Below are 20,935 nucleotides of genomic sequence, written 5' to 3' on the forward strand. Positions count from 1 at the left end.
ATCACAAGTGGAGAAGTTATTTCCTTTTCTCCTTCTTTCTCAGTTTGCAAGGAGCAGGATGCTGCCTAGTGTGAGGGAATTTTAACACCTCTCTAACAGTTACCAATGTCCCTTTATAATAAAGTGAGAAGCCAGGCCTCTGAGCAGGGCTTTCAGCAGGCCACAATTTAATAACTTTTCCCCTATGGTATCCATCCTTATGGTTTGCTTCTATTTACGGCAGAAGGTCCTGGTTTTCCATTTGCTGCAGTGCTTGTAAGCTTCCTTTTATTTGAACAAATGTACTGGTAAGTGCATATGAGAATCGAATAGAAGGAAAAACAAGTAAGCCACACAGGTATTATGTAGATGTGGCAAAAGTGCTGCAGTTTAAAGAGGTTAGAAGGACTGAAGTTCGGGAAAGCTGCCTTCTCTGAGCCTCCCTTTCCATGGTAGTAAAGTTGGCCTAGCATACTGTCTGTCTCTGAAGGTCACCGGTACAAGGCTGATGGGTGAAAGTACTAGGTTCCCACCACTCTCTTCTGAAAAGTGTGACACCTGGAACCTGGTCCAAACTTCCAAAGCTACAGGAGAGTGGCTGTTCTTCTTATCTTGGAATGAAGCCCCGCCCTGGGGGCATCTGAGTTCCAGGCCACACTCAAACCTGAACGGACTAGCAATGTCCCATAGCCACAGTCATGGGAGGCCCGTATGGATGAGTTATTTGACCAAGGGAGGCCAACAGAGTTGGCCTATGTATTCTTTTGAATAATCACATTCCGGCCACAGCATGGGTGGACTTCTTTTCCTTCTGGACTGACACATTGCAGTCTGCAGCAGCTAATCCCAGTTTTTATTATTTATCTCTTTGTTCGATTATCTTTGTAGAACTGGGGATCGAACTCAGGACCTTGCGCTTGGCAGGCAGGTGCTGGTGCCACTGAGCTAAATCCCTGGCCCACAGCTCAGCCCAACTGTAGACCAATGCTCTTGGTTGAAGTTACTGCCATTTTATCAAGCTGGTGGTGAGCTCTTGCTGCCTCACTGTCCTTTTGTTCATCTATTATCGATCTAAATGAATCACCTAATTAGCCTAGACAAGAAGATTTCTGTGGTATTGACTCTAAAAACCTACCAGAAGTGCTTGAATAGCCTGATTGGATTTAACTTGCAGTTTATTACCTCTAGAGTAAGATATGTTCAATGCAGGGCCTGAAAGTGCACTAGAAACAAATTCTGTTTCCAAAACCAAAACAACCCGGTTAGGTCAGCAGTTTTCAGACTGTGGGCCCTGACCCACCCAAATCAGGAGCAGCTGGGAGCGTGAGACTGTGGCCCTCTTGAAACTCTCGAGGAAGATCTTGCAGTCAATTGTGGCGAACACTTCCGTGTCCCAGGTAGAGGTAAACAAAGTGTGAGGGTCACTACTGTGCACTGTGGGTCACGTTTATGAACTTGCTTTTAGGGGTCTAACTTCTGACAAAGAGAAGAAAAAGAATAAAGAGGGCAAGGGGGGAAGAGAAGAAAGAGAAAAAGAGAAAAGCAAAAGGTGAGCACGGTGGGGGAATGAGGCCTTAGCAGCAGGGTGGGAAGCCTGTTTACTAAATCCCACTTTGAACCAGCAGTGTGGACAGAGCTCCTTTGGACTCTGGGAGCACAGCCCTTCATGTCCTTCCTTAGGAACCAGGGATGAAAGGCAGAGAAACAGGCTCAGAAGGTGCCGAATGCTACCACACTGTCAGAACGCGGGAAGGCAGCAGACACTTGCAGGGTGACGCGGAGCCCAGGACATCCACACCGTCCTCGCAGGGGCACATGGAGGGCCCTTGCTAAAGGCTCATTAACAAGTGCAGCGTGGGCCGTAGTCTGTGTTTCACTGCTGGGCGGCTTGAATCCCCAGTGGTAGATGTGTGGCTGTCCCATCGAGCAGCTTTTCATTAACATCATTAGCAAAAAAGCCCAGTAATAGTGGTAAGGTCCATTTGTAGCAGCAGTGGCTCAAGCTGCCCGATGGGACAGTCATGCGTTTGCCACCACTGGATCAAGCTGGAGCACGTGGAATGTGACCTGAATGCAGTTACCTGTGTAGGGACGTTAACTGGTCCTGGCCTATAAAGGCAAATCAAATCTCCCTTAGGGCATCTGCTGTGTCCTCTCCTCCCACCTTCTGAAAAACAGCTCAGCTTAGGGTTTCTTACAGGACAGGAATTCTTAGCGGCGTGTGACCTTCACTAAGCCACACACTCCCTGGGCTTCAGGTTCCCTGCCTACAGGAGGAAGAGAATAGTCACTTACAGACGTTTCTGCTCACACTGTAGCACCGCACCTAAAGCAAACAGTGTTTGACGTACAACAGGTGTTAGAACTGCAAATGCGTTTGCAGCATGACTCCAGAACTGTTCCTTGTGAATTAATGTTTGTTAAAGAAAAGAAGTAGGGAACAAAGAAGATTATTTGATGTTTGTGAGGGTTACGTGGAATAACGCTATGGGAATGCTTAGCACAGTGGTGGCCACGTGGGGTTTCTGTAGGTCGGGTTTGTCCTGAAGAGTTGAGGATATGACGGGGTGATGAGAAACAATGGGTTCAGCAGTGCATCTCCCAAGTGCCTATGATGAATGAGGCCTGCCCTTCCCATCCTCCTTCTCTTTTGCCATCTATGGGAGATGCAAGCCTGCTTTTGGACTGCTGCTAACGAAATACGGTAAACCAGGCAAGTTTATAAACAACAGAAATTTATTTCTCACAGTTCTGGGCTCTGAGAAGTCAAAGATCATGATGCCAGCAGATTCCGTGTTTGGTGAAGGGTTGCTTCATTCTTCATGGATGGTGTCTTCTCCCCGTGTCCTCACACAACAGGGGCCTCTTTACAAGAGGCTCTGTCCCCATGATCTGGTCACCATCCCAAAGCCCCACCTTCTCCTAATACCAGTGGAATGGGTACTAGGTTCCATAACACATTTGGGGGAAACATGACCCTTCAGACCAAAGCAGTTGCTTTGCTTCCCAGCAATGCCTTCATTGCTACCTCACTTTTGGCTACTAAACCCATAACCTTCCAATTCAGCACTTAGCAGGTACTCAAAACATTTCCAGGACCGAAGCGAACTAGGGGGACATGGCCATGATGAAGACTTGTTGCTGGTGGTGGTTCACAGAGGTGACTCATTTCCAGTCTCCAGAACTAAATAACTACATGTTCATTTTTATATTGTTTTATTTTTAGTACAATTATTAACCCTTTGGTTAATACATTTGCTTAAGGGTAAAAGTACTATAAATGATAAAAATGCCATTACTTATATCCGCATGGTTAAAAGGAATACTGTGGCTCGAAACTCTGTGAAAATTCCCTTTCTCTCAACTTTCCCTTGGTCGTCAGTACAAAAGACAACCTGCCAGTTCACAGGATTTAGGAGACAGACTGGGAATCACATGAATGAAGTTTGCTGGCATCTCTGCTCATCAGTTCTCCATAGAACATGGATTTTAGGAGATGGATCTCAGTTCAAATCTCAGCTCCATCATGTTACCAACGTTGCAGTCTTGAGCAAGTTATGAAAACTTTCTGAGCCTGCATCTCCACATACACCGTGTAGGGAGCTTTTGTGAATTAGATGAAAGAACAGTTGCTGATGTGTCTAGCAGAGACACAAGAAAATGCGAGTTCCTCTTTCACCAGCAAACAGACTCCTGGAGGAGGCCTTAGTCTGAAGCATGGAGACACGAAAGGGTGGATGGGAGGGGTTTCCACTGATGAGGCCCACACTCTCTTATTATCTAAAATAACTGCAGGTTTGAGAAGGACTGTTCTGTGAGTGTGGGTCTGCTGTGGTGTATACATTCACTGGGAACCTTTCCAGCTCTGCCAACCATGGATTACTCTTACTTGTGATTTGGGTTTTGATTTCAAGTTTTAACCATAAAGACAGGAGGAAGCTCAGAGTTTGAAAAGCAAGCTCACAAAGATAAGCAGAAGAATCCTTTGAAATGTCATCGACATCAGGAGAGGCTGCCAGGCTATTTTTGTCTGAGTAGTACAACAATGAAGTAGATGCCCAAACACATGTCTCATTCTCCATTGCTTGGCATAAAATTAGCGATTCTCCAGCACTGGAGAAGAACAGAAACAGCCTAGTATTTATGCCCTATAAGGAATTAGAGAGAAGAAGGCAACTTCTACAGACATTGCTGTGGATGTAAGCGTCGTTTTCCGTTGCCTTTTGATATTTTCTCCATGCAGCCACTTTCTCTATAGCAAATACAGTTGTTTTTTCCCCATATTGGATTCACCAGGCTTCATTTAGTTCTGCCGAGACAGCTTTTGCTACCTTAGAATGTCTTTGGTCTCCTGGGGCTTGCGTGAAACTAATGCTTCAAGGCTGAGCTTCTGCCTCTCCAGCCAGCACAGCCTCCAAAGCCTGCGAGTCTCAGAGAAGAGACCGACATCAGGAAATCCCCGGATAGAAAGGTGGCAGTGAGGCTTAGTTTTAACGCATAGACAAAGTGGAAAACAAAACTGCAAATAGGTTTACAGCAAGACTCAAGAATTGTTCCTCGTGACTAAGGGTATATTAGCTATTTGATTCAAAGTCAGTGAATGAAATGTGGAATTGTTCCTGGAGGGAGTGGGGGGGCAGATTCTGGCCACATTTGCTATCAAAATCTAAGTTGGGATCCATGCTTGACCTTAAGAGTGTAAGAATTTGTCATCTTAGGGCGCTTTTCTTTAGGGCCAGTTCTTTGAGATGGTGAAAGAGTGTGTGTCTCACTGAGCAGAAAGCCATGTTCAGATTGAACAAATTCTTCTTTTCAGCTAAGAGAGAGGCATCTTAGACCTGGCCTGGGAACAGGGGTCGGGGGGAGTCACCGCTTAAATAAGGCAGCGTCAGTCTTTGTCAGTAACTGGGGATTTGCACGGATGTAAAACCAGATCTTAAATAGACACTACTGGGTGTACACAGCCTTGTGGCTTGTACCGTGTCAGAAAGAGTCCAGTTCCAAATGCCCCAGGTAGGAGGTTAACTGGAAGTCCTAAGAGACATGTCCATGTCAAATCCCATTTGGAAAGTGGGACTCTGCCTTGTGATTAAGTTAAGGATCTTGAGATCTTGAGGAAGTCTTTCTGGGTTATGTTAGTGGCCCCAAATCCCGTGACTTATGTTCTTACAAGAGCCAGACAGAGAGAGAAGCCGAGAGAGCAGAGTAGGGTGTGACTGCTGATGGAGACTGGTGTGTCACCAGCATATGTTGGCTGGGCTGGGGAGTTGCCCATCAGCCTGAGGAGATACTCGGAGGCTTTTTGTGAAAAAGAAAAGTCATGCTTTCAGTTATTTGTAGCTGTGCTGTGTAGGTAGGTTTTATTTTTCTATATAAACCCTAATTCTCCTTTTATTAACCAGCGAGAGAAGAAAGATCTGATTTCTGTTATTCTCCCTTGGAGAAATTGTCAATTATGGGTGAGGGGTTTGCTTCCTGAACAAATCCTGGAGGACTCTCTTTGACTTTCTTACAATCCTACCATACAGACAGCCCGGTCCAGGCTCTCAGGTCACCGCATTACATGTTCATGTGTTTTTTGAAGCTAAGTTTGTCATCTTAAGCTCTTTTAGCCTTGCTTCTCTGTATTAAGGCGGGTGGGAAATATAACTGAGAAAAGGTTATACGTTTCTTGTTCTTTTATCTTTCCTATCAAGATGGAAACTATTCTCAGTTTTATCTCCACTGTCACAAAATTTGGAACACAGCAAGCACACTAGCTCTAAGAGGGCGACTCCTCAGTGTGACTTTCAGAGGCCCCCAAATCCGCATTTTTAAGTGAGCTAGTACACGAGATAAACATTGGAACTACCGTTTTATTTTCGTGCGGGCTAAAGGACAATGTGGAAAAGGTTCTATTCTAAGAACAGAGCTGGGGAGGTGGAAGAGCATCAGTGCCATTGTTCTGAAGTTAGCCTGTCAGTCATAGTGACTGAAACGTAACCCCGATGGCTTCCACACGTACAATAAAATGCTTCGCCAAAGGTTGCAGAATTGTAGGATGTAATAAAGTCGCTTGGCTTCATTTCCAATGCCACAGAGTCCTACAGAATGAGGCCCATTTCCTTACGCCTTGGGATTTGTTTGAGTTACTTTCGTGCCTGGAAATGACAGAACATAAAAACAGACATTTAGTTAGAACCGGTAGCGTTTTTTTGAGTCATGGTAATAAATGAAATATAAGTTTGTTTACTGCTAATCGGTTAGACTGCCGTTAGCGTTTTATGAGAGGTGATATTAATGTGGCAGACTGCATGAAATAGATATATTCCTGCATGCTGATGCGACATCCATTGGCCAGGACCCGGCACTTTCTGTGTCCTCTGCCCGTCCGTACCCATGCCACCAAGGTCAGCTGCCTGGCCTTGAAACACTCTGCTCTTGACACGAAGCTTACATGTAAATTAAACCAATCTAGAATTGTATCAGGTAAGAATGGGTTTCTGAACAGAGCCATTTTCTGCATTTCCTGCTGAGCCTGTCAAAAACGGATTTCTGGACTCAATCCTCTGTATTCTGACTTAGCAGGACTGGACAGAGGACCCGGAATCTGTGTTTGTGTGCAAGCTCTGCATGAATCTGAGGAGTTCTGCTTCTAGAATTGGAGAACGGAGGAACTACTGTGCAGCAGGGAGAGTGGATTTGCTTTAGGGCCAAGTGAGGTACCTTGATGGTGCAGATCAGGCCTAAAATCAGCAGAGCGAGGAGAAAGCCCTTTAATCTTAGCAGGCAAAAAAAAAAAAAAATAAGAAAACTCCTTGGGAGTATGTGATAGAGAGGCCATGGGCATACCCTGCAAACTCTGACTCTGCCCATCTTCTGCAGCCTTAGCCTCTGGGCCGCAGTTACAGGTATCTGTAAAACAGATATGGCTAGGAATTAGACTAATGGGCTGACAGCTCAGAGCAGAGTAATTCAAGAAAAAAAAAAAAAAAAAAAAACAGGAAAGGGACAAAGGTGAAGGTTTTCTGGTTTGTATTTCACGTCATTTAGGGATGACTGAAAGGGCACTAGAAGGTTGGGGGCAGCTAGAAGGGATGTGATTGATGAAAAGAGTCTGTGAAATACCAATAAGACGTCACCTTTTGTGTTTGCAAGAGGCTGCAGAGAAGACTTAAATTGTTGTTCCCATACTATTTGCCATCTGGGGCCTGGCGTGCAGCACTGGCCTTGGAAGCTGTGCTATGAAGACTCGAGGGCCCTGCTCGTGCCAAGGTTCTCCCCAGTATGGGGCCATGGAGACGCCCACTGGTGAGCACACACGCACCGCCTCCCGTATGCAGAGACCTTAGCTAGTCTGGCAGGGTGGTTTTCCTATGTGCCAGTCACGAAGGAAGAGGGCAAAGGGCAGGGCATCCCTTTGGAATCAAGCCTGGTCCCTCCCGGGGTCTGGGACACAGCTCTTAACCTAGGCCCGGCAGCTGCCATGTGACTCCGGACCCCTGGGGGCTGCAGTGCAGGGCGACAGTGAGATGTGTACACTGTGAACTCGCTCACCCTAGTGGGGACCATTTGATCCCCCGTGACACTGGGATGGTCCCCTGTTGTGTACAGCACCACCCAACCTGTCTGGAGGTAAAGGTCATCTTCTGACCATTCGGTACTGCCCTTGTTCTTGAACAAGTGACTTGGCGTCCGAGGCACCTGTGCTGGCCTGAAAGTGGGTGTGCCCTTTCTTCCTTTCCTTTCTCCCAGGGCCCAGCTTGCCTGACTAGAGCAGATTTATGTCCTCCGAGAAGTTTCCCTTGGTTTTATTGTTGATTTTTCTGAACGTCACAGCACTATAACTTCCCACACCGCCCTTCCCAGCACTGGCCCTGTAGTTCCGGTGGTGGATGCCTCTCTCCACCCGAGAGGTTTTCTGTCGGTCTGCTCAGTGTCCTGGGACTCTGGCCTCACACAGCTGTGGCATCCGCATGTCTGGCCAGCATCCTAAAGCTGGCTCTGGCAGTTTCCTTTCGCTATCTGGCCCAGAGGCTCAGGGGAATCACGGTCTGGCTTTCAGGGCAGAACACATGGGGTGAACCCACGGGACTGAGGAGGGAAAGTGAGGGTCTGGGGTCTACTTGTGTCTCTGGGCACAGGGGCTGCGAGGCTGTGCCACTTCTCACAGAGCTCTCCCAGACACCGGGGCTTTGCAACGCCACTGTCATGACTGCTACTTCCTCCAGTGTCAGGGGTGAGGACAGCACGCAGCCACAGTGAGAGACTCTGCTTTAGCTGCGAACCACTGGGTCAACCACGGGATTTACAAAATGCAAGGCTCCAAGAGGGTGGGGAGAGCTAAATGGTTCTCTTCAGGGTACTTCAGTCTGCTGAAAGAGAATGAGGCGTGGTGAGGTGAGCAGGGCAGAACGTGTGGGCTTCTGGGATCAGTGAGAGCAGGAGCCCTAGCGCCCACCCTCTCCTTCAACACAGACATTCCAGTAACACAGATACAGCTGAACGTTCAGTTCTTAGTAGACATCGTAGCATCGTCACTGTTCTCGTCATCACCAAAGAAGTGCTTGAGAAATGACAGGTAGCACTGTGCAGCCACTCAGGGATATGCTCTACAAGGTACTGAGGGTGAGACAGCATTGCTTCGGAGGGTATGAGAGACTTGGAGCAGGAAGCTCTGAATTTGGAAGAAAATTACAATGTTGGATGGAGGAACCTTAAATAAGTAAGGACAATATCCTTCTCATCTGTCTCTCCCTGAAGTCTACAGCAAAGTCCTTGAAGTTGGTTTGTTTTGTTCTATGACGTATTGGTTATGGGATAAAATGTGAGATACTGTACTACAGTGATCCACTGGATATGAACTGGACCCTTCTCCCTGAAGAAGGATGTTTACTGTGGTTCAAAGGCTTGGCTCTTTCAGTCTGATCAGTGGGTTCTGTAGCAGCACAGCATGGCAAAAATAAGCGTCAGAGCAAAACCGCTCACCTCAGCTGGGAAGCAGGAACTAGGAAAAGACTGGGCTCCCACATTCTCCTTCTAGAGCATGCCCCCCATTGGGCTCTGCCTTGTCAGGTTCTCCCACCTCCCAGAGAGCACCAGGCTGGGATCCAGCCTGTAATGCAAGGGCTTTAGTGGATGCTGCAGATCCAAGCAGTAGCTGACACGGAACTCCGCAGTCTTACCCCAGGGCCTCTGTGTGCACTCAGGGCGATACTTTTACTTTTTTTTTTTTTGGTACTGGGGCTCAAACTCTGGACCTTGCACTTGTGAGGCAAGCTGAGCCAAATCCCCAGTCCCAGGGCAATACTTCTGAAGGGGACGCCTACCTCTACTCCACTTCCCCATATCCCATACAGCCAGAGGAAGAAGGCTTCTCTTGCCCCGAAGCAGAGAAAACAGACCAGTGTCTCTGTTCTGTGGGTGAAACTGGTTAATAGACTTGACAGAATGCAAAGGGCACGCCTGAGGCCACAGAAACCCAGCTGGCCCTTGTCTATTTTCAAAGGTTATGTTTCTATACTTGGGTGCTCATTGGAGTCATCTGGAGAAGTTTAAAAAGAAAGTGCTACGCAGCCATTCTACCTCTAGAGATTGCCATCCTTCCGGTCTGCAGGGTGCCTGGAAATTTGGAGATGAATCCTTGAACTTGACTAAGATGAGCTGTAAGCCTTGACGTTATTCCAAACTGCGCTCCCAGTACAGTGCTCTCAGTGATTCTCAGGAGCAGTGCAGGTCTGGAGGCCTCAGGGGCAGACAGGCAACTCTAGTAAGGCCATCTGTCTTGCTCAGCTCCTACAGAACTGCAGGAATGGAGCCATGGCTGTATTTTCAGGCCAGTTCTCCTTGCCCACAAGGATCAATGATGTGGCCTTTTTTGTATCCATGCGAGAGCTGACACAGATAATGATTTTGAAATGAAATAACCATAGCTTCCCCAATAACACAGTCCCGAAAACTAGCACAAACTTTTATCTTTTAAAAGTAACTTCTTAGTCCCTAGCTGTCCTGAGAGTCAGGCGGAGCAGCCATGGAAAGTCATTCTGCTCACACTGAGGCTGAAGCGAACACTCTTCTAAGGGCAGGCAATACCATTCTGCTTTTCTGCTTTTTCCTTGATAAACTGGCCCTAGAAGTTGGACCACAGAAGCTGCCGGTAGCAACATCTTACAGTAAGTGGGTAAAGCAGAAGCTAAGGGAGGAACGCAATTTGAATCAGAGCGCCACTCTGATTAGATTGCTGAGGCAAGGTAATTACACTTCCATCTAAAGATAGCAAGGGGCCGCCCCCGAGGACATCAACCAGAAACCCTCCCAGCAGCACGCCAATGTCCTGAACAGTTCCTAACTCTAAACTGTTCATCTGCAGCATGGAGCACATGCTGATTAATAACACAGCTTCCCATGACGTGGAAGTGTTCATTAACTTCCCATTAAACACAGTCTGTTTCCTTCTCTGCTGTGGTGCCTCCTTCAGGGCACAGGAAGCTGTGGACACCACCTGGCCAGCCCCTCTCCCGGGGGACGCAGACATCTGTCTCCAAGCTGCCACTTATATGGTGACTGGAGGCTCAGCCTCATCACACCATGTCCCCACGGGGCTTGTCCCCTCTGGCAGATGGAACTACACATGCTGTGAGCTTGGTGGTGGGTCAGGAGGCTGGCATGGCACACCCAGCCTGGAAAACCACGCTGCTGCCACCGCAGGTAACAAGGCTCTGTCCTCTCTTTGCTCTGCCCGTGTCCATGTGTGTCCATGCCCCTGTCTGTGTCTGCCCTCAAGCACAGCAAGGAGCCTCTCTAGAAGACCTCCTCCTCCTGCTGGGACTTAGGAAGAGCCAGCCTTATTTTTCTCCAAATCTTCCACTGATATTACTCTTTCTCCGCAACTCTGTCAAAATGAAAAAGGATTACTTTATATTTACTTGCATCTTTCGGAGAGAAACTAATTTTGAGAAAGTCCCTACACTGGGAAATACTTTCCCTTCCTTCACAACCTGCAAATGGGCAGAGGAAAAGCTAAAAGGCATCCGTGCTCTGTCATTTACTTTCCCTGACAGTTTCTTCTTATCGTGCTTTTGAGGGTGACCTTCCTCCAGCACGTTCCTTTGCTGTAACGCGGGCTCTTCTGTGATAATAGAATTTAGAGCCAAGCACGAAGCAGGCTACCTTTGATAATTAATGGCTCTGAGAGTTTGCTGAGTGTGTTATTTAATTAATGGCACTTGTGTCTGGAGTGTGTACAACTCTGTAGTTGAACAGAAGCAGTGTTTGCCAAAGGATTATAGACACATATTCAAGGATTGTCACATGGCAAATGTGTCAGGGTTCGGCACTTTTATCAGCCTAATGGGATTATTATATAGACTTTTTTCTTCTTTACCCTTTAAAAGGTAGTGACATTGGTCAGTACAAAATTTTCTTTAAAAATATACTGACATTGTTGGTACTTTTAAACAACACAAGCCCATATTACAATAGAAAAAATCCTTAGGCTAATGGATGAACATCTGTCTCCTGGAGTAGGACCTTCTGTCAAAAAAACCAAATATGAGATTTCAGTACTGCATGTTGGAGATGAGTTAGAGTTTACTGCAGTGAATCACAAACGGCCAGCCCAAGTTAGATCAAGGGCTACTTGGGACTCAAAGATTAAGGGTTGAGAGCTCAGCTGGAGACAGCCGCGGAGAAAGAGTATCTCACTGTACCGGGCTTCCCCTGCAGTGCCAGTCCTTGGAATGCCTTGTCAACTGCTGCAAGACAAAGGCGACCAACGCACAAAAGTCATCCCGACATTCCATCCAGCAGCTGCCTCAGGGGAATAGCTACAGATCTGTACTGTGTGCTCAGAAAGAGCCCGCGAATATGACATGTCTGGCTGTAAACTGTGTGTCCCCAGGCTTTACACTGTGTGTACTTGGGTAAGTTGCATCCCCTCCCTAGGTAGCAGAGAAGCAAGCATAGAACTGTTCTGTAGTTTCTTCCTTTCTGAACCAATAGGTTGAACTGTATGAGTCTTGAAACTCCTTCCGGTCCCATGATGGTCAGTCTGACTCTTCTCTGTGGGGACAGGAGGCTAACAATACTGCTGCTAGGATGGATACTTAATCGCTCACTCTGGGCACCTGAAGGTTGTTTTTTCCCAGAAATGACTCCCAGGCTTATGAAGGGCATACAAATGGGAGCTGCAAAAGGGTTAGAAGGCTATTCCATGCTCTAAATCCAGTTGGGGGCCCAGGGGTCAAAGACAAGGGCCAGTGGCCTGCCTTCCTCACTCCTGGTGTAGGCCCCTTGTGCAAATAAGACAAGCAAACAGGTCTACTTACTGCTCTATATGGGGCTGTTAGGAAGGCCTTTTTGTGCAAGTGGTGAGTCACACCCTAGAAGAAGGGAGGAAAGAAGGGGAGCAGCCCCGAAGTGGGACGATGTTTGCTGTGATTCAGTAACAAGGAGCAGGAGGGTTAGAAGAGAGTGCAGGGTATTGACACGGGAGGTCAAACTGGGTCTGGGGCTCAGTCCTTTCCTGTGGCTCACCAGGCCTCAGGAGATCAGGCCCTGGCTGACTCTGCAAAGTGTGATGGACGGACGGACGTGCCCTGACTTTCCACTTACAGGGTGATCAACTTAACATATTTTCTTTTTTAATGTGTAACTGTGGGTGAATTTGAGGGAATAGAAACATATTCTAAGAGTCGTTGTCAATAGCTTGCAAATGGTGTTCTATGTAAAGTAGTAGTATTTTAATTGGTATACCATAGCCTCTTACCCAGACCAAGGAGAGTTCTTAGGTTTTACTGAACCATTCTATTCTTTTAAATATTTGTATGATTTTTTAATTTTCTTTGAGTCTCATTCTTTTAAAAGATTAAGAATGTTAAAACCATACATAAGACCTTCCATATTAGCAGGGCATGATGGCACACACCTGTAAACCCAGCACTCAGGAGGGTGAGGCAGGAGGATCGCAGTGAGTTCAAGGCTAGTGAGACCCTGTCTCAAACAAATAAACCAAAACCAAAATCAAACAATAAGACCTTCCAACTTGAAAGAGAAGAAAAGATCCCTGATAGATGAAACATCACTGAGATGAAAATAAGGAAGCAACACTTTGGGGTTCCAAAAAAAAAGGCTGACTTACTACACTAGGCATATTCCTTCTACATGGTTAACTCCAGAATCTGCATGAGCCACCAGAGAGTTGGGACCAGAAGGGGCAAAAGAGTTCGCCCAGCAACCCTGAGTTCCTCCGAGCCGACTGGGCTCCCATCTGTTAGAAAATTTCCCTTTCCTTAGCTATGACTGTGGCTTATCATTTCTGATTAGGAAATGATTTGACCAACACTAGAGGCTTTCACTCATTCAAAGCAATACCACACCATCTACCTGCGGCTCAATGCCAGCACTTCTAAAGTTTTTGCAGGTTTTAATTAGAACAAGATATGGACCTTCACCAGAGGAAAATTGGTAAGAACATCTAATTACATGCAAAGTCATTTTTGCCTGACCTAAAGGAATGAAAATGATCTGCCAGTTGACCTAAAGATATCTGCTGGTGGAAAGAGAATCCTCAACTGAGTCCTTTTAATGCTTTAATTATTACATGATCTATCATCTTGTGCACTGACTTATGCATTTTAAAAAATCTCTTAAATACCCATTAAAATTGATTGGCTAATCCTAGAGCATGAGTTGCCTCTTGGAGGGCATGTGACTGTGTATGTGGGCACAGGGGAGTTAGACACAAGTGACATAAAGTCAACTGCCCTAGGATGGGACAAGATAAAGGAGTTAATTTCACCACCTCTGTGGTTGGCAATGTCCTGCAAAGTTGCACAGAACTCAATTCCACACCCCCGTGTGCAGAACCAGTCTTTCCCTGCAATTCCTCATCAGCTCTTCCGGTCAGGACAACTTCATCTACCGTGCCTAGGGTGATGTTTGGTTCAGAGTGAGATCTCAACAGGTGGGCAGTGATTCAACTGGAGAACCTCAAATCATCCCTTGGGTGACAGTCTATGCCCTTGTTGTAGCCAAGGCTTTATTGATGGTAAGGGGATCTGAATTCATTTCAAATAAAACTCAGTCTAAAGAGTGACTTCCTGGCCTTTGAAGTGGGAAGGATTAAGCGGCAGGAGGAATTCAGATAGATGTCACTCCCCACCCGCTTAATCTCTTGTCTCCCTTTACTCTGGGGGATTTTTCCACCCAGACTTCTTCCAAGGATAAATACCAGAGTGACTGCTAGGAACCTCAGCCGTCATCAGCCCAGGCCAGGGCTTGTCCCTCTGTGTTACAGACAGATGGGGGGGGTGGCTCTGACTGTTCACACCGAGGTCTTTGAATGGGATAGGCAGCTCCCAGTTGAAAATCTGCTGCTCCATACTGCTGTCCGCTTGAATTTCTCAACAGCCTTAGAATGTTTTCAAATCCAAGAACGGACTGCAGGTTCTTAAAGAAAGACACTTCTGTCATTAGAGGAAACTAACTGAAAAGTCTTGAACTGACCCCAAGAGCACAGCATCAGGTGCACTGTGGTTCAAGGTTGGGTGGTCGGGCATCGCTCCTCGTTAGTTTATGCATTTGCAGCTTTCAAGCAGACAATCCGTCTGTAACTGCTGCCACATGGGGAGGAGGTGGACAGCACCTTCTCTCTGGTGGGCTGGTGATGAATGGGGAAAGGGACCTACGAAAAGTCCCCAGCACAGAAGTCCTGAGATGCTGGCTTTGTTCCTGAACTTAGTGGAGAAGCAAGACTAAGCGACACCTGGCGTCCCAGCTGCACTGCACAACCCTCTCCTTCGGGGGGCCAGAGTGGATGGGGGGGTGCTAAACAGACATCGGTCAATGTTACAGCCCAGCTGAGTGTGGGCTCCAAGGTCAGGCTGCCTGGAGCTGAACTGGAATCGCTGAGTGTACTGTGAGCTACCTGCTGCCTCAGTTTCCACTTCCGCAATGCAGTACTATTAGAAAGCCGCTGTGAGGTCTAACGGAGATAAAGCCTGTAGTAAGTGTAAGTTGCCCATAGTAAGCTCTCAGGTGGTATTAGTAACAATTGTTAATAAAACACTGTCTTATCCGTAGCACTCTCCATTATGCACTTCCTGAAATAATGACCGTGTGGGCCAGAGTCCCTCTTAAAGTCAGAAAGGATGAGCAGGAGGAGAGGAGTGGACTCTGCTGTCCTAGCCGCGTGTCTGTGAAGATTACATGCAGCAACTGCCGTTTTTAAGTCTATTATGAAATAACTGACTACCCAGCCTACCATTAGATTGTACGTTATAGTCAATCTCTTCCTTTCTCCCGTTCTTGTGTGCTTAACTTTAAATGTTTCCTTTTCAGGACACAGACCCTCATGCACACGGTCTGTATTTGGCTTACAGAATCCTGTGAACACCCATCGTGCCACCATGCTCGGGAAACAGAACATTGCTGGCCCCCTCCACCCTCCCATTCCAGTCTGCACCCCTTCTTTCTGCCTCCCCCTCAAAGGTAACCACTGGCCTGACTCTTATGGTGATTGCTTCCTTGCTTTCCTCATATAATTTTGCCATCTAAATGAATGTATCTCCAAGCATTGTAATATAATTTGGCCTGTTTTGGAACTTTCTATGAATGCAATCACACAGTATGCATTCTTTTGTGTTTCTGTTGTTCCACATTCCTGCAAACACTTGATGTAGCCGGTCTTTTTCAACTTTGACTATAATGGTGGGCCTCTCTACTACCTCATTGTGCTTTAAGTTATAGTTCCCTGCTGATGGAAGATTACTGGTCATTTAGCTTGATATCCATTTTTTGTGATGTACCAATGTACATCAGTCACATTGGACTGATTCTTTTTTAGTGCTTTAGGGCCTTCTCACTGAGCTACAACTCCATCCCTCTCTTTATTATTTTTCCTTATTTTTAAGGGCTTTTTTGTTGTATTATCTTCTGGATGCTGGTCTTCTGCTGGTAAAGTGGTAAGTACCTTCTCTACTCTGTGACTTTCCTTTTCTCCTTAATGGTGTCGTTGGAGGAAAAGAAATCTTTAATCTGAATGTAATTCAACTTAGTAATCTCTTTCTTAATAGCAGTCTATCTTGTATCTTGGTTACAGAATCTTTCCCTTTAGCAAGATCCATGAAGGTATTCTCCTAAGTTATCTTCAAAGCTTCATTGTTTCATCCTCCACAATTTAAAGTCCACCTGGAACCAGCTTTTGACTATAATGTGAAGTAGGCTTTCATTTTATTAGTTCTCTACATGGATGTCCAGTTTCCCCAGATCTACTGAAAAGATGTTCTGTCCCCTGGAGCTCCGTGGCATCATTTCTATAATAAATCAAGTGTCCGAATATGCCTGGATCTGTTTCTGGATTCTGTCGTCGGTCCCATCAGTCCACTTATCCTTGTACCAATACCACGCTCTCTTAACTCTCGAGGCCTTGTAATAAATAAGTCTTCCTGTCTTGCACCGTGCGCCCTTCAGTGCTTCCCGTCTTGTTCTTTTATAAGTTTTCTGGCTACATTTCCATAATCATCTCAGAATCAACTTGTCAGTGTCCACAAAAAGCAAAAAACAACCCTAAGGAAAACGGATCTGATTTTCACTGAATTAAAGGTCAATTTGAGAAACAATGAGCTTGTAAAAATTAAGTCATTCATCTACTTTTTTTATTCTTAATGCCTCTTACTATATTTTTCTGTCTAGAAGATTACATGCCTTTAATTGTTCTCAGCCTTCTGATTTTTGCTGCTAATATAAATTCTAACTTTAAGGTTTTCCACTAACTGTGGTAAATAGAAAAATTGAAAACTTGCCAATATTGATCTAATAGTAGAGTCCTTGCTAAATTTACTAATTGTGTTTCTCAGTAGTCTGTTTCTGCATATATCATCATTCTGTCAACAAATAATGAGAGTTGTAATCATTCCTTTCTTGTCCGTCTTCTGCCTTTTATTTATTGTTCCTGCTTTACTGAACTAGCTAGGACCTTGAGTACAATGTGAAACAGAAGTGAATATTCTGATCTCATTTACAGTTTCAGTAAGTTCAAATTACATTCTAGTTTTCCCCAGATTTTTTTGTATATATTAAGATAGGTATTTCATTAGATCAACAATTTTGTCTGCATCTGTTAAGATGACTGTATCATTCTTTCCTTTTTTAATCTGGGGAAAGACACCGTTTGCTGGTCTGATGTAAAACTAAATTATTTTGGTCACTGTGTATGTGTAGCCACAAACTGCTATCTACTTACCTGCTTTTAGGACTTTGGCATCTGTTTCCATGTGTGATTAGTCTGTGGATTTCTTTCCATGCTGTTTTTGTTGGATTCATTTGCCAGATAATGCATATAAGCAGTTGGGTAGCAGAAAAGACTCTTTCCATCTTCCCACCCCCAGCTGTGGGTTCTGGCAGGATTTGAGTATGGAAATTTATTTATTTCCTCACTGAGTGGTGGAATTAAAAGTAAAGCTGTGGGGACTTCATGGCTTATGTTTTGAAAGGGTTTTAATGAAGGTTCAATTTTTTAATCATTATCAAATTATTAATATTTGCTCTTTTACTTTTGCCAGTTTGGGTGAGCTAGGTTTTTCTAGGATTCGTCTATTTAATCCATGTGCTCAGAGGTATCTGTCTAAAGTTATTTTTATATGCTTGTTACTTGTAGTGACTGCTGTATCTATATAGAAGTTTGCCTTTTGTGTTTTAACGTTGGTTTTCTGTGATTCTGCTCCTTACAAATCATATACTTGGCTCCACTGATCATTTCAATTACACTCGTGTTTTATTACTTTTTTTTAAACTGTATCCTTTCATTTAACTGTGTGGTTTGCCTTCTAACTTTTCCAGAAAGATATGTAGAACATTAACTCTCAGCTTTTATTTTCTTCAATAAGTACATTTAAGTCATGATTACAACTAAGTTATCCTCTAAACATGTGTAGTGTCCACAAGTTTAGTCTTCTTTATTCAAGGTCATTTCTAATTTCTGTTTGACTTCTTTTTTGGAACCCCTTCAGTGTGTCCTGCTGGTCTCAGTCTATGGTCAGCTGGCCTTTTGCTTTTGGGCCTGTGGCCAGGCTGCCCAGCACGGTGGGAGCATGCAGTGAAGCAAAGGCCCTCTGCTCGGGGCTGGAGGTGAGAAGGAACGATAGGCCAGGGCCCCGTCCTCAGGGGCAGCTCCCAGTGCCCTAGAACTTCCCAATAGGCCCCAGCTCGTGAAGTTTCCACCATCTTACTCTTGAGCCAAGCCAGAGACTGTGCTTTTAACACTCGGGCCTTTGGAGAGCAAACAGGCCCAAACTACACTGTTTGTGAACATCTATGTTAACGGCCTAACTGTGATACATGATGTGATGTCCTGCTTGGCAGTCATTCTGTCTCGGCTCTGTAGAGATGAATTTCAGAGTCTTCTGATTTTTACTGCTTTTGGTCAAATTATTATTCCTTTGAAAGTTGAGTACTTTAAAAAAACCAAACTCACTCCTAAATGGAATAGCTTTTTCCTTGCTTTTGATTTTCTGTGGTTTTACCATGAGGTATCTAAGTGTGCATTCCGTACTCCCTGATCGCTTTTCGGTGTGCTCTTGAGTGTTTTGATCGGCAGCTTTTCCCATTGTTGGAAATTTTTAGGCATTCCTTTAAAAATAACTTCCCTGAAGCTCTGTTTTCTCTCCCTGTGGGATGGTGACTAAATATCTAGCAGACTTTTTAGACTTTCTTACTGCACCACACGTCTGTGTGCCACTCTCCTCTGACCTCTCCGTGGTTCATTCGGGGATTTTCACATCTTGTGAGACATGTGACAGTCTCGATTCTACAACATGTACTGATGAGTTAATTGTAGGGTTACTGTATTTCTTAGTTCTCTAATTTCTGTTTGGTCCTTTTGCTCATCTTCGCTTTCTTTTTTGTAGATTCTAGCTTTAAGCTGTCTCTTGTATTTATAAACAAAGTAAAAGCTATTTTATCATCTGTGTCTGAGAATTCCACTTTCTAGGTAACCTGGGATTCCGATCTTGTATGTATTAAATTCTTAATCATCTCAGGCTTCCATACTAACATACCATAGAAAGGTGGCTCAAACAATAGAAATGCATTTTGTAAAGTTCTAGAACCTGGGGAGTATAACATCAGGGGGCACCCAGGATGGTTTGTTCTGAGGCTTCTTTGCTTGGTTTGCAGGAAGCCACCAGTGTGTTGTATTCACAAGAACCTCTTCCATGAGTAAGCACACAGAGAGAAACCTGCTGATCTTTCTTCTTGAAAGGGTGCTCGCCCCATTTTGGAAGCTCTGCCCTCTTTCTGTCCTCTTAACCTAATCACCTCCCAAAGACCTCCAGCACACGAATTTTGGGGGTAGGACCCGACATTCAGGCCACAACAATTTGTTTCCTCACACACAAGCACACACACCTACTGAGCATTCTATTGGTATACAAATTATACCAATGATTTAAGATCTTTGATAGTATTCTCTTTCACAGCCAATTTTCCTTTTCTTCTGCAAGTGTCTAATGGACTAGCAATTTGGATCACCTTAACTTTCAGGACACACTTTCACAACTGTCCAGATGATTTGCTCAATTAGTAGAGGAGCTGTTTTATATTTCTTTACTCTCATTCCAAGGTTTTAACTCTCTCAAGTCTTATTCCTACCTAGGTGTGGGGATTTGCAAAGACTGTCATTGGTAAAGCTCCAGCTCTACAAGTTGTGATTAAAAAAAAATACAGTGTGTATTTAAATAAAAAATGTACTACAGAAAAAGACACATTGCCAGTAATCTCCCTGAAAGTACCTCCTACTTTGAGCACACGTATCTTCTCGCCAATTTCTTAGGCAGTTCTGAAAGTCTCTTTTTCTGACTGTCTAGTTGTGCTGTCATGGCTGCTTCCACGTTCTGTACTGATTCGACACACTCACCTCTCAGATCACTTTGACTGTGGGTAAGAGCCATAAATCACATGGTGCCAGGTTCAGTGGATGAGCACAGGCTGAAAAGTCTGTACAATTCTGCCTTTTCACTGGATGGCATCAAGAGCAGAATTCACCTTCTTTTCATCATAGCTCTTAAGAAAATTCACAAGAGAGGTCTTCCAGAACAGCTTCCGAAAGTGGCAAGAACTACAGGCTAAGTGTGTTTGAACCAAGGGACAAGATTTTGAAGGATATCAATGGCATTTGTATCTTTTATTGTACAAATTTTTAAAGTTTGAACATTCACTGTGTTTTCTGATCACCCCTTGCATCTGTCTCTCCAAGACTCACACTTGTCTACGCCAATGGAAAAGCAACCCCAGATGCTGGGCTCACCTCTCTAGCTTTCTGTCATCCCTTAGCCTGATGAGTTTTTGCTACTTTGTTACATCTAATACAGTTTGAAAATTCTGTATGGATTTTCTAGTTGAACACTGTGGGAGGTTTGAGTCAGATTATTTGGTCCATTAGCAACAGGAATACAAGTCATACTTTTTCTTTTCCTTTTTGGTAGCCTGAAACCCTCTTCCCCTATTTTAATTAGCATTTAAACTAATTTCTTGTGGTTTAAACATCATCTTCATAATATGAAGTGGTAGGGAAAATAACGGATCTAGAATATTGGCATAATGGTTTCCTACTTACTGTTTTGTGTTATCGTTCTCTAATAACCCCAGGTTCTAAGGAAAATGCTTTATCATTCTTTTCTCAGATAAGGAAAGTGAGGTACAGGATAAGTTTAGGGGCATCTGTTGATGGAGAGTCACTTTATGCTGCTTAAACCTTTTCCAGGGAAAGCAGAACCTGAAACGGCAGCTAGCTCAGACATCATCAGCAAGACACTAGAGTCTTCCTATTTTCATCAGTAGTGATCCAGACATTTTCATTTGCCTGGTACTTAGGAAAATCAATTATTCTTTTGGGGGAAGGGTGAAGAGAGGCTGGGATATAATTTTTTTCAAAACTATACCTATTCATTTTATCCATCTCTTTCTTTCAAAGCACACACTA

At 44.8% G+C, this 20,935-nt stretch overlaps 1 protein-coding gene across 11 annotated transcripts in view; it reads right to left on the reverse strand.

Moving 5' to 3' along the window:
- Nucleotides 1–2,736: 2,736 nt before the first annotated feature.
- The window catches only part of Fhit (fragile histidine triad diadenosine triphosphatase), a 1,329,438-nt gene continuing 1,311,239 nt past the window's right edge, over nt 2,737–20,935 (reverse strand). For all 11 annotated transcript variants that reach the window (XM_010643166.2, XM_033757040.1, XM_010643170.2 and 8 more), the window contains one exon: nt 2,737–6,119. In XM_010643166.2, the coding sequence (XP_010641468.1) occupies nt 6,085–6,119 (35 nt within the window). In that variant the 3' untranslated portion in view covers nt 2,737–6,084. The remainder of the gene's footprint in view (nt 6,120–20,935) is intronic.

Source organism: Fukomys damarensis, unplaced genomic scaffold (genome assembly GCF_012274545.1).
Source record: "Fukomys damarensis isolate Sample0158 unplaced genomic scaffold, DMR_v1.0_HiC HiC_scaffold_28, whole genome shotgun sequence".
Taxonomy (NCBI): Eukaryota; Metazoa; Chordata; class Mammalia; order Rodentia; family Bathyergidae; genus Fukomys; species Fukomys damarensis.